Source organism: Musa acuminata, chromosome BXJ1-6, assembly GCF_036884655.1.
Source record: "Musa acuminata AAA Group cultivar baxijiao chromosome BXJ1-6, Cavendish_Baxijiao_AAA, whole genome shotgun sequence".
Lineage (NCBI taxonomy): Eukaryota > Viridiplantae > Streptophyta > Magnoliopsida > Zingiberales > Musaceae > Musa > Musa acuminata.
Genome location: NC_088332.1, coordinates 6038022 through 6060172, shown reverse-complemented (window position 1 = coordinate 6060172; position 22151 = coordinate 6038022). Strand labels below are relative to the sequence as shown.

Below are 22151 nucleotides of genomic sequence, written 5' to 3'. Positions count from 1 at the left end.
TTCGGATTAGGCTAAATACGATAAATGTTTTTGTATTTCATACGATTTGGAGATGTTTTAGAAAAATAAAAATACTTTTCAACGACGACAACAGTAAGTCATAATTAAATTACACGTAATATAAATATTCCTAATAAAAATTAAGAAAATAGATTAAAATCAGTTTCTATTTTATTCGCTTTAGATTTTAACTGAATCAATCTACCTGCTTTATAATCGATTGGGGGTGCTCGGATGAGTCCCGCTTGAAGTCTTGTTTCCACCTCCAATTAGAAGACAGGTAGATCGGGGGATATAAAAGATGGGGGAACGTTTATATATCATGTCTAATTGTATAAATTTATGCGCTCTAATGACTTACAATGACTTCGTGTAGAAAGTTGTAGAAATATTATTTTTCAATGTATGTGAAATCAAAAGAAACAAAATGAGAAAAAAAATATAATATTAAAACTTTAATTATTTGAGTAATGATAGAATATTGTAAATCAATACATGTGACGTTTCTGTGATGTCTAAACCGGAAAAAGAAGACAAATTTTACCTTTCATTTCTTTGCCCACATGGAGAAAGGTCCAAGGCAGGGGTTATAAGCTCTCTTTGTCTTATTGCGCATACGGAGAATTGTTAGAGACGATTAAGGATTGTCTATTTACATAATATTTCATATAATGTTCTATCTCTTTATCATTAAATATGAAACCTCATCTTAAACACAATTGAAAGAGATCACTTTAGCCACTCACGTTTACACTTTCCTGTCACAGGTTACTAATTTGGGTATTAGAGGGATCAAGTTGGGAACCCTCTTCTGACATCAATTAGGTGGTACCTCAAAAGTTTAGTGTTTTTATCTTGGAGAGGCACCTTGGGCAAACCATGTACATAATGGTCCAAACCACGTCGAGCTAACAACGACATCAACGACCTAGATGTCTCACCCCCAGGGATGACCCTTAGCAACTAACTAATCCACATCAGGGATGACACATGCTAATAGGCATGATAGAAGTCGTCACTTCACTTTTGCCTTAATTAATCCAACAGGTGGTGCCACTAACTTAGTCGTGGTCCTCAACTCAACCGTCATGGCACCCATCGAGGTTTCCTTACCCAACATGGTGTCGAAATCCTAGGAGCGCCTGAGACATGTTAAATTGCAAGCCGAGAATGTACTTTGATCCCCAACCATGGTATTCAGCGGACCACATCACCACTTTGCCTTGCTTGACTCGAAGGCCTAATCAGCATACTTGATTAAGGATTCCCTACAAATCTAATTGGGATAGATAAACTGACATTTGGAGAAGATGTAACGAGAGCTCCAACAGTTAAAGGGGGGAAGCGTTGGTCAATCTCACCTCCGGTCAATCACAGTTCACCTAGAAAATTCAAGAGGAATCAATCATAGCAAACTTTTGCCTCTTGTCGCTAGAGGCATTCAATGATAGTGTCGATTTGATGGAATACATTATAGCTTTTAATGCTCAAATGTCATTATATGATACTTCGGATATCACCTTCTTGACCATATTAAGGAGCTCAATATAAGAATGGTACACCTACCTGAAGTTGTTTTCGATCAGTTCTTTTGCCTAGCTTGCGAGAGAGTTTGAATTTCAATTAGGAATATACGCTCGTAGCCTTCAATGATAACACTCCATAAACTCAAGAAAGACGAGGAAGACTCGTTTGCAAACTTTATTATTCAATTCACAAATGAGATCTTAGGTACGATAGATACTTATCTATCACTCATAATATAAACTTGAAACATTGGTCTCGGACAAGCATGAGAAGTCACACAAAAGGCTAAGGTGGGAGTGACCAAAATCATCCCCAACTCTGTACTCATCATGATGGAGGAGAAATAAATAACTCGAGTTACCTTATCTAAGGTCTAAGCTGACTCCTCTAAAAACTAAAGTTTTTCTTTAGATAAAAGATACGAGCTTTTAAAACACCCTTACTTGATAAAGATCTTACTGGTGGAAAGAGATAGGCCAAAGTATTATTAGTTCTACCAAGATTATAATTACAACATGAAAAATTATCATAACTTGAAAGAGTAAATTGAGAAGCTAATATATCAGAGACACCTTAGGTAGTTTATTCACAAGCACCAAAAACTCACATCCTCACCTTAGGGGCCGACGGAGAAATAGATTGGTATTATCATTGGTGGACCTACATTAGGATCGTAAACCTATATATCACATTCAGAGATAAGCTTGCTTCAAAATAATACTCGCTAAGTTCATGGTGGTGGATATCCTTCGATAAACAACTACGATCATAGACCGACCCACATCGAATAAACTAAGAGTGATGGTGTCGACATATCACATAGTGATGAAGTTCCCGATGAGGATCGACATTAGAGAGTTGAGAAGCAACTCAAGGGAGTCACACTAGTGCTAATTGATGACAGTCTGATTCAAGGCCTAAAAAATTGATTTGCTACCAAGAAAGAATTGTTAGCGAGGAACAACCCGTTATCGAGATCATCGATTCAACGTGTAAGTCGAGCACCCCAAACCCTGTTGGTGTTGGTGAGTAGATATAGTATATTATTTTGAACCCCTAATGTTTTTAATGTTTTCGAGAGTATGAAAATTAGAAGCCATAAAAAAAAAAGGTTAATTATATGAAAAAAAAAAGGTTCGGGTCCCGTCAATCACATATGTTATGGATTTAAAAAAACATCGTAGATATCAAAACCATCAATCGGATCGAGGCTCACTACATGTTGTAATTTCTAACGTGAGATAAAGATGAGTCCGAGTAGAATATGTTTCTATCCAAGTTTCGCTCACCTAAATAAATCGGATTCGCGTACATTTATTTGTAATTGAGTTCTCGTTCTAAAAACGAGTTGGGATCAGCACATCACTAGTCGCTAAAATCCTATAACTATTGTTGGAACTTTTCAGGGCGTATGGGTTGCATGCAAATTGTCACGTAAAAAAGTTTTGATTTATCGAAAAGATTTTTTTATTATTTAAGTAATGAATATGAGATACAGAGTTTAGAATCTTACGATGTTGTTTCGATGTTTTTATAAACTAGCTAAATTAGTACAATTCAAAATATGTTGAATTTGAATAGTCAATATTTGATAAATAGGTCTAATTTTATTTATTTTATTTATGATCTTCATCTTTTGGATAATTCATTTTCCTATTTGTTTACTGTATTGATACTTGAATATCTTCCACGTAGATGTGTCAAAAGATCGATTATAACTTGGGTGTCTTCCTTAGACCAACACTAGCAAAGGATCGAGGAACGATTTTTGTCTTAATTTTTATATTTATTACATGTTTAAAACATAAATCTAAATTGGATTTGTCATATATGTAGTTGATTGGTTATTGGCCCGTTGACTTCGTGGCCGTTCGATAATCCATAATTATTCGATCGTCGATTCATCGGTGATCGGTCAACGATAACTCCGATCGACTAACTTGCCGTCACAAACCACTGTATATTCGATCGACCAGCATTTATGTCCGACGAAGGAGTCATCGTTCGGTCATCAATTGCAAAGTCAACGTCAAGTAATATCCAATTCATTGTATATATATTAAAAACACTCTATCATTAATATTTTAATATTTGTAGGATGTTAATATATTTTAAAACTTTTAAAAATATCTATAATTTTATCGAAAATTATAAAATTATTAAATGATTTAGTGAGAAACCAAAATATTTCTATTTTCTATGAAGGTAAAATTTTATTTATTTATTTTTAAATAATATATATATATATATGATTATATTTTTATTTATTATATATATGGGTCATATGAAATTTTTATAAGATTACATGCATACATTCATTTATTTATTTTATTTTTATACTTATTCATTTAAAATAAAAAAAACTATATATTTTTTTAAATAAATATTAAAATATTAGAAGGATAAATTTATCATAAAATATTCAATAGACTTTTGAAATATAATTTTATCAAATAATATTTAAACTAATTCATATTTAAAATATAGTCTTTATTTTATTATTTATTAAATATTAAATATTTCATAATGGTACATTCATTCAAATGTATATTAAAAATATTAATAATAAATACTTCGTTACAATCTTATTCGAGGACTAGAACTTCCCATGAGTGCATCATCGATCGGCCTTGGCACGTTTTAATCGCACGACAATGCGAACACAATACGAAAGTGCCATGTGATTCACGAGAATTTTTTGACCCACCCATCGAGCCCAATCGAATTCATAAAAAATGATGATGTGATTGCTTGGGATTTGAATTTGATTTGGGATAATTTATTTAGAAAATTTCACATTGATTTTTGAGCAATTATTGAGAATATTTTTTTAAAATGAATAAACAAGTATATCCTTATTCTTTTGGTTGTCATTTTAGTTAACAACTATTAATTATGTAGTGAAGTGTGTATTTTAGTTCAAAATGGAGTTTTTCTTTTTTGTTTGGAAGTTTGTCTAAAACATCTCTATTAAGACATGATATTAAGACATTTTCTGATTTTTTTTTTTAAGGATTTTATATTTATATTCATTGAATTTGATAGGTTTATGTGTGTATTATATTGTCAAATATATTTGAGTATAAATCGAATGTACTTTGATGAACTTTGTTTAAGAGGATCTTAAAAATATTTATTTTTTTAAATTGATATATTTCAATAAGAATTATGAGTCTTAGTGAACTCTATCTCAAACACATTAGGTTTTAATCTATATTTATATGATCGTAACACTCGTTCATTTTTTTTAATTTTTTTTAAAAATAAAACTATTATTTATTAGCTTTTAGAAGTATTGTTTGAGAATAAGAGGCCGAAGAAGAAGAGAATAAAAAAGTAGAGAGGTTGGACGAGATGGAGGATTAGGGTTTGAAGAATTCTTAACGGATTCATTCGTCTCTAACGGATATATTTATTGTTTAGATTATTGTTTGAAATAAAAATTATTTGAAATAAAAATTATTGTTTAGACTAGAAGGATATATTTAAAATTTTAAAAATATATCATCAGATAATTTTTCAATAGAGCAATGCTTTCTCATAAAAAAGTGATTATGAGTTTTTCTCTATAAATTACCCATTAAAGTTTTCCTTAGATAAATTACATCCATTAGAAAAGATTCATGCATCAAAGATTAAATTAGAAGGATATAATTAAAAACTTAATTTAAAATAATTAAGAGTTTTTCTATAAATTATCCTTTACAATATTTCTTGGTTAAATTACCCTTTTAATCATAAAGTAATCTAAAACGAGACTAATTATCCTTATACTTTAAAATGTTACATCGGTATCTTTATAATTATTAAAATAAAATATCTAGATCCATTCATCAGAAAATAAAAAAATAAAAAAATAATTTTAACGTTTCAATCGATGATAACGAATGGTGGCACCGATACTAATACAATTGTCGAACGACGTCGCTGGACACCTACATCGACGTCGATGTAGTTGTCGACCGATGAAATAGTTACTCGTAAACATCTATATAGATGCAAAATAACCCTCACCTCTTATTGTCGCTCTCCTCATCCACAACAGTTATCGATGACTTTCAATATCGTCGTTGTTCGTCACCATCGATATCGTCTATCATCGTCAACTCAAATATTAATTTTTTTTTTGATAAAAATTGATGATATTAAAATAAATAGATCTAAATGTTTAACTTGTATACTTATAATTATACTAATATAATAATATTAATATATTTATTTAATATGTAAAGATCGAAATATTAAGTAGTAGTTAACTACTACTACATGGGTTAATTAACCCTCTAAAATGAAGCTGTTTTCTTACAGGTTCATGCATCAAGCAGACCCGTTCAACGTATGCTTGGCTCCATATCTATCTTACACGCTGCCTCCGTCGTCGCAAACTATATAAACCCTTTGTCTTCTCCGCCTTCTCTCGTCCCTTTTCTGCACGTTGAGTTCCTGAACCTTATTCCTCATCGGCGAGCCGATGGATCCCCACTCCTCCGCCGCGCGCCGCACCGCCGTTCTCGCCGGCCACCTCCTCCGTGGCTCCACCCCCGCCGACGGCCTCTCCTCCGCCTTGATCGAGCCCGCCGCCTGCCTCCACTACTCCCCTCCCGAGCTCTCCGAGCAGCCCCCGGCCTTCGACACTGCATCGCTGCGTCGCGTCCTCGATGGCCACGACACCGAGGGGCGGGACTGGCTGTTCCGGCTAATGGAGGAGAGCTCGCTCTTCTGCCCCCGCCGCCGCGGCAACAGGACCTTCGTCGCGCCGGACTACAACCAGACCATGGAGCAGCAGCGGGCGGTCACGATGCGGCGGATTGAGTACCTGCTCGCTCACGGCGTGTTCGAGGGCTGGCTCACGGGGAGCGGCCCGGAGGCGTTGATGAGGAAGTTCGCCTTCTTCGAGTGCATTGGAATATTCGATCACTCCCTCGCGATCAAATTAGGTGTTCATTTCTTTCTCTGGTGAGCCTTTGACCCCCTTTTTTCCCCCTTCTTTATTTCCATTTCTTGAGTAAATGCCACGGAACGTTGGAGAAGATGTGATTTTGATTGAAATTTTGGAGGTTATTCGAGGATGTTGGAGAAGGTGTAATTTTGACTGCAAATTTGGGGGGTTGATGATTCGAACGATAGGATTTAATCTGAACAAATTTAGGATTGACTTAAGCTGTAAAGTAAGTAGAAATGGAGTTTATGTAAGAGCTCGACAGTTAGAAAGGGTAGACAATGAGGAATGTACAAGTTGATAAATTGAGGAAATTACGGAGAAATACGAGGATAATATAGAGCGTTCCAGTAAAAGATGGTTCTTCTCAAACCAAGTATTGGAACCCTTAGGACTCTCAGTTCAAGTTGAAATGAAGTTTGCCGGACACAGACTAAAACTTGGACTACATTTATGGTTCATGGTACGCTAGATGTCATCCCTCGCTTATAAGTTAACCCAAGGCAATCAAATTAGTGATAGAATTCCAATTCCATATGCCTTATTTGTCAAATTTTCTGATAGAATGAATTGTTAACTGTAAATTTGATCTGCTGAGGGTTCTTAGGTACAGTCAATTGGCATTCTAATGTGGACACATCAACTTCTTTTTTTTTGTCTGAGATAATGGCAAATCATGTGCATCTTGGATGACTGTTTTTTTCTTATGGTTTTGGCTTCATGACCTTCCAAGAGGAAGAAGCATAAGTTGATGTATCTATCTTTTGTCCTTAAAACATGCTTCTTCAGGCATGCATGACGGTCATCATATTCTTTCTTTTTTTTTTGTCCTTCCAAGCCAATTGCAGGCACCTTCTTCCCTTGAACCAAAATTTTGACATCTCCTTTTTGTTCTTCAAGAAGACTTGGTTTTCATGATTTATTAGATATGTTTCTAAATCAACAAATCAATCACCATTTTTAATTGAAAAGTCCTCAAATTGGAGCAATTCCCCCAGTCTCATCATCATTGATGGTCATGCTAGAAATTGAGGGATTAGTCTGACCAACTTATGATTGGTTAGACTTGGGATTAACCTGGAAAGTAAAGCTTAATAGTTCAAAGAGGAGAGGCAAGGGGGAAAGGGGGAGGGTGGGGAGTGGGGGAGATAGACCAGACAAGCCAAAAGATAATTTACTTCTACTCAAGATGAATATTATTTGCTTTTTTTACTAGTTGATGAGACCTGTATTAGTTTGATTTTATTGTAGGCTCTTCTTGTACAATGTTGGGTCTTTCCATAATTTATGCATGTTGTTAGTCCCTATTACCTTATCTATGTTGTATTTGTGTAGCTGCTTTTGCATGAAAGCTTGATGGGCCTTTTGCCAGCAAGAACCTGTGTCACTGGTGCCATAAGATCTATCATACTTAAAAGTCTTAAATAAGTAGTTAATGTTCTCAAATTTTGTTGGATCACAGGGGGGGGGCAGTCCAAATTTTTGGCACAAAGCATCATCATGACAAATGGCTGAAGGCTGCTGAGAATTTTCAGGTTAAGGGCTGTTTTGTGATGACCGAGTTGGGGCATGGAAGTAATGTATGTTTCCGCATCTTAGTTGAACTTGTTTATTGGAACATTTATTTATGTTGTTTCTGTTATTACATCTTCACACTTGAAATCTCTTAAATATTTCAAGGTCAGAGGACTTGAGACTATCACGACTTATGATGCAAACACAGGAGAGTTTGTGATAAACACTCCCTGTGAATCAGCACAGAAGTATTGGATAGGAGGAGCTGCTAATGTAAGAAGAATTTTCTTATAATTATATATGTTGATGGTAGATCACGACGTGGCCTATGGTCACAAGAAACTTCTATTGCACATGTTGTATACGACTTCCATATTAGTTATATTGTACTCATTGTACATGCACATAGCTATATGTAGCTCCATCTTGCACTGAACTTGTAACTCTTTCTGTGTCTCAGGATGCAACACATGCAGTAATCTTCTCTCAGCTCCTTATAAATGGGACCAACCAAGGGGTGCATGTATTTATAGCACAAATCAGAGATGCAGAAGGAAATGTTTGTCCCAATGTTCGCGTCGCTGATTGTGGTCATAAAATTGGCTTGAATGGTGTTGATAATGGCAGGATCTGGTGAGGGCATTGGTTTTCGATGCTAGAGTTTGTTATTATGCTTCAGAATTGCCATTTGATGCATTTGTTATTACTTGTGCAGGTTTGATAATTTCAGAGTCCCTCGGGAGAACTTGCTAAACGCAGTTGCTGATGTATTGCCTGATGGGCGATATGTGAGCCCAATAAAAGACCCAGAGCAGGTTCCTAAAGCCGCTAAGATCAGCATATTTGTTTATCACAGTTTGTTTAAATTCTGTAAAGATAGTATATGATGATTTCAATCGAACAATCTTCTTGACATTTCCTGTTGTCTGCCTGAATAATATACATTTGTATTGCAGAGGTTCGCAGCTCTTCTTGCGCCGCTATCATCTGGGCGTGTGAATATTGCAGCACTTGCTGTTTATATATCAAAGGTATCTTGCACTTGCTTTCGATGCTTAATATGCTTTTCAGCTTGTTAATAATTATAATGTGTCATGGAAATTGAGCAAATTTGTTTGGTAATTCATTTTTTGATTGTTATCAGGTGGGTCTATCAATTGCTGTGAGATATGCTTTGACAAGGCGGGCTTTTTCCATATCAGCTAGTGTTCCTGAAGTTCTGTTGCTGGATTATCCTTCTCATCAACGGCGCCTCTTACCGCTGATTGCAAAGACGTAATTGCGCTAATTATCTCGATCATAAATTTTAATTTGATTAATCATGCCTAGTATTTTCAGATTTTCATATCAACTACCTGAGGAAAAATGATTCTCTTATGTTTTGTTTTGCTCTTTCCTCCCTGTATGCAGTTGCGCTATGAGTTCCACGACCAACTTTTTGAAAAGATTATTCACTAAGAGGACTCCAGAAAGCAACAAGAGTATTCACATATACTGCAGTGCTTTCAAAGCTACACTCTCATGGCATACCATGAGAGTACTTCAGGTTCATGCATCTTCGCTGAAATGTTTCATTTTTTGTTGTCAAGGATTCCTTTTGCTCGAGTTAGGATGTTGATACGTTTTCCAGGAGTGTCGTGAAGCCTGCGGTGGCCAAGGCTTGAAAACAGAGAACCGTGTTGGTATCTTAAAAGGTGAATATGATGTTCAGTCTACCTTTGAGGGAGATAACAACGTATTGATGCAACAGGTACTGTGCAATTGTTTCTTTGATGGGATCTTTTATTAGACGCGAGCACATTGAGATAAGATTAACTACACATGAACCAGGTGAGCAAAGCACTTCTTGCAGAATATATAGCAGCACATAAGAGGAAGAGTCCATTCAAAGGCTTGGGATTGGAACACATGAATGATCCTTGCCCGATCATTCCATCTAATCTAAACAGCTGTACCCTTAGAAGCAGCAAGTTCCAGGTAGCAAGTTAGCTTCATTTATTCTACCTCACTTTATCAACTTTTAACCTGAAGATATATGATCGTTTCAATCGTTCAGCTCGACCTGTTCTGCTTGAGGGAAAGAGATTTGTTTGGTCGATATGCTAATGAAGTGTCTCAATATCAAGCTCAGGGAGAAACCAAAGAAAAAGCAGTTCTCCTGGTAGACACTCGGCGCCTGAATTGTTTTGTTTCTTTCATCGCGTTCCTTTTGTTGATACTATTGAACTTGTTGAATGTATCAGAGCTATCAACTCGCCGGTGATTTGGCAAGGGCCTTTGCTGAACGCTCAATATTGCAAATTTTCATTGATAATGAGATGGCCCAGCCTGCTGGACCACTAAAGGTGTATACATGCAATATATATACCTTTTCTACCGAGTTTCTTGGGTAAATTTATGCATCATCATTGTATAATATAAATCTCTTTGCAGGATATATTAGGGTTGTTGAGATCGATGTATGCCTTGATCTGTACGGAAGAAGATGCATCTTTTCTTCGTTATGGGTACTTATCGCTTGACAATGCTGCTGTTGCAAGGAAAGAAGTCATGAAGCTGTGTTATGAGTTGAGGCCGCATGCACTTTCTGTGGTTAGCTCCTTCGGGATCCCTGACGCCTTCCTGAGCCCCATTGCTTTCGACTGGATTCAAGCCAATTCTTGGTCTTCCCTCAACGAGGAATAAGATTGCAGTCATCCTCTTGTAGCATAAACTGGCAATAATCTAGGGATGAATAATGTAGCATAAATATTGGTTAAGGAAACCCTGATGCTAAAGAAAGTGATTAATCTGTATTCGGCAACTATATAGTTTTTTATTGGAGGCCATTGGTTTAGATTCTTTCTCAAGTATATCTTTAAGATGTTTTTGATGATATTAACATAAATATCATATTCCTGACTAGTTTCCATCCTCATGAGAAGATCCTTTATATCTTGTTGTCATGAAAGAACAATAATGGGGATGGATAAGAGCTACTAATCCTGTCCTTGTAATACTTTGATACGGGTTAAAACTTGAATGAATTGATGAGCGCGAGTTGAATCTTTTACTACTAATATTTTTGTTCATTAATTTAATATATTAGTTACCTCATTGATGGACGAGTCGTGATAAATGATATTAGAGTCGGTCTAACAACTCAAGTAGGAAAATATTGTGCCTCCGGCGTTGTTACTTTGAAGAAATTAGAGTGCTCTAAGCCCACGCTCTGGATACATTAGCATGGGATAACATCACAGGATTTTGATCCTATTGTATTGGCCTTCGGGATCGGAGTAATGATTAAGAGGGATAGTCGGGGGCATTCGTATTTCATAGTCAGAGATGAAATTCTTGGATTTATGAAAGACGAACCACTGCAAAAGCATTTGCCAAGGAGGAAAGGTGCTGCCCCTTGCTTCGCTCGCTATCCGTCGCTCGCCGCTCACTCGCGCAGTAAAAAATGGTCAGTTTTGTCCTTTTTTTTTTACTGTTTTAGCTTGTTTTTGGGTTGTTCTTGAGTGCCGCGGCAACCGTTGTGAGCAGAGCAAAACGTTAGCCATCTCAGCACCTGGAACCCCCCGGGTGACACAGGACTGGATGAGGCTTTCGTATAGTAGGGACGGTGCTGCATCTCGCTTCGCTCGCTATCCGTCGACTTTGGACGAGTTAAAATTTATTGAGTTTACGTTTAAGTATTTTTGATCAGTGGATTGATAGCGGATAAGGACATGAGCGTACCTCTTATCTCAGGAAGCTCTCTGTTCCTGAGTGATGATTATACAACTTAAATCAAGAAGAAAACAACAGCTTGGATTCAATGATCTCAAGTTCATGCATAACCCTCTTGAAAATGCTCACTTCATCTCCCCCTCCATTTCTTGTGTGTCAAGAGTTGACCAGCCACCAACAGACAAACAATTGGTCCAACCAAACCCATCGACAGCTCCCCTGTTTCGGTCCACACGGGGTTCGGACTTTTCCACCAACGAAAAGAGAGTTGACTCCATCGGTCAATGGCCGCAAGCGTGGGAAGACCCTGAACCCTGTCGGACTCAGAACATCAGCTCCCCGACGTTGTCTCATTCCAACAGTCGACTGAGTACCCTCCTCCGTACCGGTGTTGTGACGATGGATTTGAGATGACACAACGCCAGTGGGTGAGTCGTACCGCTATGCGTCCTGCTGTTTCCCTGTGGCTCTTTGTCATTGGCTTGTGGATGAGAGCCACACAATTAATGGAGCGGCTACAGTGAGTCGAGATAATCCCCGGATTCTCTGTCCGCCTATGGCTGGGAATCATTTGTATTGTTCTGTGAGAGAGAGAGGAAAATGGAGGGATGATGTCTTCTGTCTCGTGGCATCTCTCTTCCAAATGAGCCTTTCTCTCTCTGTCTCTCTCTTCTTCCTTTCTGCACCGGACAAAGGACAAACAGAGAGAGAAAGATGGGTGATGAGACAATGAAGACCTACATTGGCTGAGACAAATACAAATTTAACAGCCATAAAAGCTTTGTAGAAAGATAGAAACATCTGTATGTGGATGAGAAATGGCACAACATCGATGCTTGCGATAGACGAAGCACACATCGGTAAACATCGCTGTTGATCGATCATGATTATTGACTCCATTTTGTGGGGGGCAAAAAAATCACTTTACCGATACAACAATGCAAACAATTAATAATAAGGGTATAAATTTCAAAATAATTAATATGAATTTCTCATTATCTATTTAAATGGATAAGAAAAAAATTACTGTACGAGAATAATAAAAAATGTGTATTCATAGAATATATACATATATAAGTAAATTTAATGGGAATATTAACATTGATACATTCATAAGTAACTATAGATTAGTTCACGGATAAATTAAAAAAAAAAACATTCTAGTTTTGATAAATTCCTAGATAGCTTTTTTTTCGGAAAAGATAATTTTACTCTTGTGTCTTCACTATTGGTCGCCTACACCTCTATACATGAGCCCTTGGTCGTGGCCCATTGCCCAGGTTCGTCTCTAGCAACGATTGAGGTCCTCAGTCGACATGGGTTCTCGATTGAAGAGGTCATTAGCTAGTGATCAATTCTCGATGATCATTTTTCGTCTTCTTCGACCACTATAATCATAATGTGCGAAGGTGTGACAAACGAGCACAAAGGCAATCGAGGACGAAGACGATGATCAATCTAATGAATGTAGGAGTAAAGTAATCTTTTTACATAAAGAAGAGTAGGGTACTCAACAATATTTTTTTTGAAATGAGAGCATAGGGAATATTTGGAAGCTAAAACTAAGGATATTTTTTTTTTCTTAAGGGAATTTGCCCTTACTTCAGTTCTTCGACTTTTAATATGGTCTTACATAAATCATATACATACTTAATGCTTTAATATTCGCGTCTCTATCCACAACGGGTATTTTTGAGAACCCTTTGCTCTCATCCTCCCTGCGATGCATAATCCATCTCTCGCCAAAACAAATGGCCACGATATCGGAAAGAGACACTGCTGCTGCCACAAGTACCCCATTTGCATGCGGCCACTGTTGTCTCTGTCGCTCCCCTTTGCTCTTCTTCTAACCTTCTTCTGTCCCCTCTTCCTCTCAATCACATGTTTGATTTCCAAAGCACATCAGTTTTACTCTTCACCAATGCTTTCTGAATTATTTAGAAAGCGACTGACAAGTCTGCCGAATCCCCTAAAGAGAAATCTCGCGGAAGAGTTTGTGGTGGACGTGCAACCTCTCCCAGGTTTAATGCTCCCAAGGGTCGAGCTGAGACCATTCCCTTGTCGATCTGCTACTAATCTCATGCAGCCGTAGCTAGCTTTTTGCTACAGAACGTCGAGCTTTGTCCACGTATTGGAGCTTGGATATGCTGGCGGTCGAACCCTTGAGAGGCTCCAATGGAGATGAACGAGAAGGGGCGATGGGGAGCCTCGCTGTCGTCGATGACTTCGTCGATGGGAGCTTGTTCGAGGACATCAGCTTCGGCGACCTGTTCGTGGGAATGGATGACGGCGACGTCCTGCCGGACCTCGAGCTGGATCCGGCTGAGATTCTTGTGGAGTTCTCGGGCGCGGCGGAAGGCCTGTTTCGCGTAGATGGCGCAACGCAGGATGTGGTAGAGGAGGCGGAGGAGAGGAACGCAAGTCATGGCGTGGCGGTCGCGAGTGGCATGGCGGAGGAGGATCCGATATTGGTCACGGCGACTGAAGTGTGGTCTGTTTCACCGGAGGGAGACAAAGGTCGGAAGTCCTCAGCCGCCGCGGCGTCCATGAAGGGCTCACAGGGGAAGCGCAAAGCAAAAGTAAGTATAGCTTTAGTAACCCTAACAGCAATCTTAGGTCATCCTCATCTCTCTCTTGCTCTCTCTCTCTCTCTCTCTCTCTCTCTCTCTCTTCTATATATATATATATATATATATATATATATATATATATATATATATATATATATATATATATATATATACACATACACACACTTCACATAAGTTTCTGTAAAGGCATCAGAAGAGTCACGACTGCAGAGGAAGATTTAGAGAGTAGAAAATAATGATTCGTTCTAAGGTTTATCTGAAAGATATGAATCAAAGTCTTCATAGGCTTCCTCATTGAGTCCTGCTATAAAAGTGGAAAGAACACTAGAAAGAGCCTTATTAAACTTGCGGACAAGAAAGCTTGAAACAGATCTATGTAAAAAGGAAAGGAATCACGGGCTAAAAACAGAGAGAGAGAGAGAAGTTGGATCTTATCTTTTAGCCGTACTTTCTTTGTATGGTTGCTCACAAAAAGTTGCAGCTTTATCTGCTTTCCATGTCACTCAAGGGTGGGTGTGTGTGTGTGTGGTGGGGTAGGTGGAATGGACGCCGGAGCTGCACCGGCGATTTGTTCAGGCGGTGGAGCAGCTGGGGATCGACAAAGCAGTGCCCTCAAGGATTTTAGAGCTGATGGGAATCGACTGCCTCACTCGGCACAACATTGCCAGCCATCTGCAAGTACTACTACTTCTGCTTCCCACCTAATTCTCTCTTCTTTCTTGTTCAGGGAAAAGGAAGATTAAGCCTGTGGCATCCATCTGAGAATGCTACGTATGCTTGTCTGTGTTCCTTCTTGTCCTTGTCTTCCCAGTGGAATCAATAATGCAATCATGTCATGTACTTTTGCTCTCTCCTGAAACGCTGGGAAGAACAAACACATGCTTTCAATATTCTTTCCCATGCAACTCATCTAGCTTTGCATCATTCTCTTCTTTTTGATGGATTGAGTAACCCATTCATGGCAGATAGATCTACTCCTATACTATTCTTTGCAGTGCAGCCATGGCGTCATCCATTGGCAAGCGTGAATAGAGTACCACTTACAAGGAGACTTTTACTTGGGTGCAGAAGTATCGATCGCACCGGAAGAGTTTGCTTGCGAGGCAGGCGGAGGCAGCGAGCTGGCAGATGTACGCGGCAGGCACGGGCGCGAAGAGGGGCGCCAACCCGTGGCTCGCCCCTACCGTCGTCCTCCCTCCTCCTCCAGCCCAGGCTTTTAAGCCTCTGCATGTCTGGGGCCACCCTGCCGCGGCGGAACCACCGTTAGTCCACATGTGGCCTTTTCCGCCACCGCCTGACCCCCCTTATTGGCACCACCATTTCCAAAGGGTACACACATCTCTCTCTCTCTCTCTCTCTTTCTCTCTCTTGGCGAGTCTTTAAGTACTGTTTCAGCTTTCTCCATGCAGGGAAGTAGAGAAGGATGGGTCGCCATGACGCAGGGAACTCCTTGCTTGCCTCAGCCAATAGCGGCAGCGGTAATCCACACTTGGCTTTGCGGCAGTCCGATGATGACGTTCACCTGATATAATAAGTGTGATGACAAAAGTATTAATGTTGCAGGGGTTTGCGGCTCCACATCTCGCCGGCATTGTTCCACATCCCATGTACAGACCAGTTCCTCCTCCTCCCATGTCGAAGCAGCAGGAATCCACCTCACAGCTTCAGCTTGATGCTGTTCATCCAGTGAGTCCCTCTCCATCCTCTCTCTTAAAACTTAATTCTGTCGTAGGTTTTTCCGTAAGAAATGATTTCTACTGCAGTATTTTTCTATGCACAAACTTTCAGAGCTCATCTGCTGACTTCAATTTTAGATATTGTTCTTATTTGTCTCTAGTATTTCTGACAAAAAGTTTTCTCTATCTGTTCACTGCTTCAGACAAAAGAATGCATTGATGCAGCTATCGGAGATGTTTTGGCCAAGCCATGGCTACCATTGCCACTCAGACTGAAGCCTCCTTCACTGGACAGTGTGTTGGCAGAGCTACAGAAGCAAGGGGTATCAAAAGTGCCACCTGCTTCTGGTTGATCTCGCCACAACACTAAAGAAGAAGAGAAGTCATCTGTCGACACCTCATTCTAGTTTGCATTCTTACAGACTAATTCTTTTCTTCTTCCTTTGAAATCAAATTACCACAGCAATTGCATATGCTATGTTGTATCTTTTAAAACTTATTGATTTGATTATTAGATATTAGCTTATTATGAAGAGAGAAAATTTCTTTTGTAGATGATGGTAGTGCACTGAGCAAAAAGAAAGGAAAAGAAAGGTAATAAACCTGCCGTGGTATGTTCGTCACAGCCACAAAAAAAAATGTTGATCAGCTGCACCTGAAACAGAGAACTGACATCTACAAATTGAGTTGAAAGTGAAACTGCTAGAATTGGACACAGAAAATAAGTGTGTTAATTAACTATTTCATGATCAAAGAAAAAGGAAGTACATATGAGGAAGGAAAAGAAGTCAGATCATGCATATACCAGACAGAGAACTGATATCTAAAAATAAGATTGGGTTGAGTGTAGCAAACCATTGGTAACTTGAACGACACGACTCCTTTGCACCATCAGAACAGGAAGAGAAACCAAAAATAGTTTTTTGGTTGATTTTGGTTGATGGATTCCTTTACCCAATCGCCACACGAATTGAGAAGCAGCTTCTGCTGCATGAGATGCAGACCCAACGGAACCTTTGCACCAACACGAGAGTTCAAAGTTGAAACAAACAAACCATATCATAGAATAGTTCCTTTTTCAGTATTTGAAGCATTGATTGCAAATCTAGCATCAAGCACTTCGTTGGTATGAAAACTTGTGTTTTGTCCTGGTGTTTCAATCAACAGAGGTACAAAAGCTGCAGCACCTTCATCACCAGAATTGAGTGTATTCACACACCTAGCTCGAAACCAGTCCTTGTATATTGACGACCAAATCTGTTCTAGGAGAATCAAAGTATGATTTATGGCCAGCCTCTTACACTATACCTGCAAGGAATGCCAAATGTATTTTGCATTAACCATCTGTCACTCACAAGAAGTTTCAAGATTTAATTCTAGTATAATTTCTACAATATATATTCATTCATATATGCATGCATGTATATCAAAATTAAGGTTTCAAATACCATACCGATTGATACCATCTTCATAGAAATTTACTGATCCCACAAGGATCGATACCGGACCACATAGCTTGACATTGTTTCTTCATTACTTTTCAGTTATCTCAGACTTCAACATGCCATCTGGAGTACCGATATCACACCAGTCAAACAAGATATTGAGACTTGTACCGCACTGAGATTCTAAACTTCAAGACTTTCTTACTTCCCAATTTCATCACTTGGGTACTGTTGAGCATGGCCTCATGGGTCAGTGCAGAGGAATAAAAAAGTAACCTTCCATATCCATTGGCCAATGCATCAAATTCAAAAAATTGACGGTGTCAATAAAACTAGTACACAAATTGTTGATCTTCAGAGCTGTTTCAGAGCAATTTCAGAGCTGTTTATCTTCATCTATATATCTTAAACCACATGTATAAGAAAAGAAATCCAAGCTGACTGGGAGGTTCTAAACTTATGGACCAAGTAAAGACCTTATAACACAATATGGAGTCGGAAGTTTAGTGTACTTAACCTAACCCTTGTTCAAGTAGAAAGACGATTCCATGACTCTTATGTATCCTAGTTCAACTCTACGTGTACAAAGGAATTTCACAACAAGTTTCTTGAATGATTTTAGCAAGAAAGTAAGTTATCGTACATACTGAGCATAAGTGGATTACTTTGTCTTGCAGGATCTACTTAATCGAGCTGCATCATATACGGCTTTTTTCAGATACCACTGTTCCTTTCTGCTTCTCTTCTTCCTTGCTCTCTTTACCACTTTTGTCTTCCCCTACACGTCGTTCATGGCGATAGCAAAGCATCACTAAAAAGATAAATGCTGCATAAAGAATTGACTTTGTGTCAGTAAAGGAAAATCTTCTCAAAGCTTATCAACTTCATATAATACCCTCTTGCTTATTTAAAATTCTAAAAAATATTTGTTAGATAAACCAAGAATAGCCTATGCCCACTGGAATTTGATTAAATCATGCAATTAGAAATACTACCATAATGATAATTTTCTTTTCTTCTCTCTGGAAGATTACTGCACATAGGTTTGCTATCCTACTTTTCTGTTACTACCATCAAAAGGAAGATTCGGAAGATGATATATATGTTTAAAGCCAAGACATAACAGATGGAAATATTAAGATCAGCAAAATTCAAAATAAATTCTTACTAGTGTAGATATTGCATAATGAAACCTACAAGGGAAACTTTTTCTTTTGGACTCTAGGATGAGCACATCAACATTAGATGTCACCAACTTGTAAATATACCTTTGCTAAAAACTTCCAAAATAGTTGCCAAACTATTCTTCAGTAATAAAAAGGCATGATGCATTTATTGAAATCAGTATCGATGCTAGGATGCAATCAATATATGCTTATACAGCAAAAAAAATCTTTTTAGCTGCAGTTTCATTCAAATTACCTGTAAAGATGCGTGTCCTTAAGCTAAACACGTTCCAGAAAATTGTGGCTGCTGATGCGGCAACTAATCTCTTGAAACGGCAAGATATCCATGATTCTTGAACCCAGTGCATTGCATTCTCAGCTGAGAAATGAAGCATCCCAGACATACGATCCAAGAAGAAAGCTTGAGAACCCATCTTTGACAATCGTCATAATTAATATGATAATAATTACTATTGAAATATGGTCCCAGTATTATGGTTTATACTATAATGTCAGTACCCGTTCTATGTATCTGCTGTGAGTAGGAAAGGTAGAGTTTGGGTACAGTGAAGCTCACAAAAAAGCCTGCACAGATGCACAAAATCAGTCTTACATAGAGTCACAGAATGACTAGTAGCATTTTACCAAATGTGAAAGGGAGAACAATATCTTATTAATCTATACCAGTTACCAGGAGCCTCCACAAGGTTATTAGGTGGCCGTAGTTGGCCCCAAACAAGAGAATTGGTGCCACCTGACATAGTAAGTGAAAATACATGAGTTGAGAAGTCTCCAAAGCCTCACTGTTGAACAGGAATAGATGAACCAAGTCCGAAATTTGCCTTAAGAGTTATCGATGCATCGCCAGAGAATACATCCTGGATATTCGTTAGAGCTTCATTGACAACAGGCAAAACAATCCGTGCGGCATGAAGGATGTCGTCTTCTGTCAATTGCAATTTCCATCTCGAGTTGTGTTGCTTCCTACCAATATTCCAAATCATTCATTCAATTTCTCAAACATAGGCTGAATAGACAAAAACAATCACCTTCGAGTGACCGTATTCTTGACGAAGGCTGTGCCCAAAACCAACAGACCCATGTGAGACATGGCCGAAATGATGCTGCAAAGATCAAATCCACAAAGAGACAATACATGATCCACAGTATGATGGAATATGCCTTCTCAATGAGATAATTATGAGGATTAGACGTACCTGAAGTTCGATTTCCTTGAAAAACAAGAGGATAAGAAGAACGTCGAACCAAACCCAAACAAGAAGGTTGATTTTGCTACATTTTTCCACATAATCAAATCGATGATCTGCTCCAACGAAGCACGTCGATCGTTCACGGCGATTTCTGCACCTCAAGATTCCAAAACGATTTGATTAGCATCGGAACACGCAGAAAATGGATTACTATCTCAAGAATCGACACGTCAAAGCGCACGCGATCAGATTTCAAGAACATAAGGACGAGAAGGTGGAACGACGCGGCACACCTGAAGGCGGCGGAGGGTTGGACGAGAGCACGAGAGACGCCGATGTCTGCTTCTCGGCGGAAGCGCCCCTATGATTGACCCGCTTCCTCTTCTTTATCCTATCAAGATCATCGTCGGGAGGACCGATCTCCTCCTGCGCCTCCTCCGGTTTTCGACGAGTCCTCCGAGTATTCCTCGAGGCCGCCGCAACGGCTCTACTCCTCGCTTTCCTAGGCGGCGCCTCATCCGGGCGCGCTTCGACGATCTCTTCGACGACGACTGGTCTCCTCCTCGTCCTCCGTCGGGGCGATGTCGACGGCGGAGGAGCGGAAAGCGGTGACGAGTCCATTGGAGCGTAGCAGGGCAAGACTGCAGCCTTTGGGAACGAGGCGGCAATTCACCACTAATTCTTAAGTTTGGGCAAATTCCAATTGGATATCTAAAGTTTAATTTGTGCCGATGAATTTTTTGAATTTTAATTAAACATATAAATGATATGAACATATCATCCAATTTATTTTATAAACACATAATACATAAAATTTAATTTTTCTTGATTTGCCAATAGTATGACAGATAATTAATGTAAGTTAATTATTTTCTTTCAAATTTTAAGAATGAATGCTGGTGAAATGTTAATTAAAATATCTAATTAGAATCCACGAGTCTTCGTACTTCAAAATTAGCGAGCTAATTATAAATTATTCCTATGTAGTTAATTATTTTTAATTATTTGATTTCTATACTTTAAAAATTACATCAATATAATTATTATGAAAATGAAATATCTAGGTTCATTTATCCGAACACTATCAATTTTACTAATAGAATATGAAACCAAATAGTAAAAAAAAATTTGAATGTTTCAATGATGGACAATGACACTACTAAGAGTTACAGGTGGCTATTGTGGATGAGGAAAATGATAACGAAATGTGAAGGCCACTTAGCAACTGCGCCGACGATGGGTATGACAATATACTCGATGTTGTATTCTAGGGCCCATATTTTTCTATCGTCACCGGATACATTCATCGAGAGCTCAACAACCACTCACGTGTTAGCCTTCCAAAGCTTCTTTTCTAGTCGATGACAACCATGACGAATAAAACCCCTCCTTTAACGAGCCCTCCATCCCCTTATCTTCATGCCCATGCTAGAACTGATATGGCAACGAGGGGAGCGATAGGAGCTCCGACAACCCCAACTTCGGGTCCAGCGATCTACCGAATGGATCAGTAGTGAGGCAACCACCATATGCATCAATGTTGATGCAGTTGTCAAGCGACGAAAGGGTCGCTCGACATTTGCATTAACGCCCTTTTGTCGCTTAGTAAGTGTGTTGGTGTCGACGTAGATGGTGGTGGCCGCTGCGGGGTCTACGATGAAGATGGTAGTTGCTTTACCGTTGACCCATTAGGTAGATCGCTCGACCCGAAACTGGGGTTGCTAGAGCTCCTACTGCTCCACCCACTGCCACGTTAGTTTTAACCGAGAAATGAAGCTCTAAAAGGTTGATACGCAAGCAATTGTCGAGCTCTCGGTAGACGTATTCGGTGATGATAGAAAAATGTGGGTCCCGAAATACTGGGGTTACTAGAGCTCCTACTGCTCCACCCACTGCCACGTTAGTTTTAACCGAGAAATGAAGCTCTAAAAGGTTGATACGCAAGCAATTGTCGAGCTCTCGGTAGACGTATTCGGTGATGATAGAAAAATGTGGGTCCCGAAATTTGACGTCAAGTACGTCATCGTACCAGTTGTCGATGTAGTTGTCGAGCGACCCTCACCTATTGTTGCCACTCTCCTCATCCATAATAGCTACAACCCCTAATGGTGTCATCGTTTGCTAATACCAACGCCACCTGCTACCATCAACTAAGATATTAAAATTATCTTTTTGTTCTTTATTTTTAGGGATTTGAATAATAAAAGTTTAAGAATGGATCAAGGGAACTTCTACGCATGTCATTTCTCTACCAATTGGGCTAGGAAACGTAAAATGTTACAAGTATTAATAGGGCCCTTAAGAACTATTTCAAATTTAATTATAATTTTTCTTGTTACTAGAATGTTAATTTTGAGACCAGAAACA

The 22151-nt window shown here is 38.8% G+C and overlaps 3 protein-coding genes and 2 long non-coding RNA genes across 7 annotated transcripts; 4 read left to right on the top strand and 1 right to left on the bottom strand.

Annotated features, from left to right (window-relative positions):
• The first annotated feature begins 5998 nt into the window (after window positions 1-5998).
• LOC135675397 (putative acyl-coenzyme A oxidase 3.2, peroxisomal) lies at window positions 5999-6487 on the top strand. The gene has a single exon (XM_065185550.1). It carries the CDS (start codon window positions 5999-6001, stop codon window positions 6485-6487), a length of 489 nt encoding a protein of 162 aa, XP_065041622.1.
• Window positions 6488-7922: 1435 nt separating this feature from the next.
• LOC135677662 (uncharacterized) lies at window positions 7923-8608 on the top strand. Its single transcript, XR_010514725.1, has 3 exons — window positions 7923-8046; window positions 8147-8254; window positions 8442-8608. It is a non-coding gene; the product is annotated as an uncharacterized LOC135677662 (long non-coding RNA).
• A 515-nt stretch (window positions 8609-9123) lies between these two features.
• Window positions 9124-9805, top strand: LOC135677661 (uncharacterized). Its single transcript, XR_010514724.1, has 3 exons — window positions 9124-9256; window positions 9392-9527; window positions 9612-9805. It is a non-coding gene; the product is annotated as an uncharacterized LOC135677661 (long non-coding RNA).
• Window positions 9806-13483: 3678 nt separating this feature from the next.
• LOC135675855 (probable transcription factor GLK1) lies at window positions 13484-16495 on the top strand. 2 transcript variants are annotated; one of them, XM_065186445.1, is made up of 6 exons: window positions 13496-14274; window positions 14824-14964; window positions 15355-15615; window positions 15696-15764; window positions 15850-15972; window positions 16166-16495. In XM_065186445.1, the coding sequence occupies exons 1-6, from the start codon at window positions 13840-13842 to the stop codon at window positions 16313-16315; spliced, it is 1179 nt and encodes a 392-aa protein (XP_065042517.1). In that variant the 5' UTR covers window positions 13496-13839; the 3' UTR covers window positions 16316-16495. The 2 variants fall into 2 exon arrangements, with proteins under 2 accessions (XP_065042518.1, XP_065042517.1); XM_065186446.1 differs by lacking the exon at window positions 14824-14964 and having other exon boundaries at window positions 13484-14274.
• Window positions 16496-16642: 147 nt separating this feature from the next.
• On the bottom strand, window positions 16643-20442 carry LOC103988250 (reticulon-like protein B17). Of its 2 annotated transcripts, XM_009406804.3 has the most exons (9): window positions 20078-20442; window positions 19791-19935; window positions 19623-19697; window positions 19416-19557; window positions 19258-19327; window positions 19093-19158; window positions 18830-18952; window positions 18073-18233; window positions 16643-17270 (listed from the first exon to the last, which is right to left on the bottom strand). In XM_009406804.3, exons 1-8 carry the CDS (start codon window positions 20403-20405, stop codon window positions 18106-18108), a joined length of 1077 nt encoding a protein of 358 aa, XP_009405079.2. In that variant the 5' UTR covers window positions 20406-20442; the 3' UTR covers window positions 16643-17270; window positions 18073-18105. The 2 variants fall into 2 exon arrangements, with proteins under 2 accessions (XP_009405079.2, XP_065042519.1); XM_065186447.1 differs by lacking the exon at window positions 16643-17270 and having other exon boundaries at window positions 17722-18233.
• Between the last annotated feature and the right edge of the window lie 1709 nt (window positions 20443-22151).

Excerpts from the sequence above, each read along its gene's own strand:
- LOC103988250 (XM_009406804.3), bottom strand. The coding sequence starts at position 20,405 with ATGGACTCGTCACCGCTTTCCGCTCCTCCGCCGTCGACATCGCCCCGA. Across the intron at positions 19,698-19,790 it reads TCAAGGAAATCGAACTTCAG|CATCATTTCGGCCATGTCTC; the intron begins GTACGTCTAATC and ends TGATCTTTGCAG. Across the intron at positions 18,234-18,829 it reads AAGGACACGCATCTTTACAG|CATTTATCTTTTTAGTGATG; the intron begins GTAATTTGAATG and ends TTCTTTATGCAG.
- LOC135675397 (XM_065185550.1), top strand. The coding sequence starts at position 5,999 with ATGGATCCCCACTCCTCCGCCGCGCGCCGCACCGCCGTTCTCGCCGGC.
- LOC135675855 (XM_065186445.1), top strand. The coding sequence starts at position 13,840 with ATGCTGGCGGTCGAACCCTTGAGAGGCTCCAATGGAGATGAACGAGAA. Across the intron at positions 14,275-14,823 it reads AGGGGAAGCGCAAAGCAAAA|GTGGAATGGACGCCGGAGCT; the intron begins GTAAGTATAGCT and ends GTGGTGGGGTAG. Across the intron at positions 14,965-15,354 it reads ACATTGCCAGCCATCTGCAA|AAGTATCGATCGCACCGGAA; the intron begins GTACTACTACTT and ends ACTTGGGTGCAG.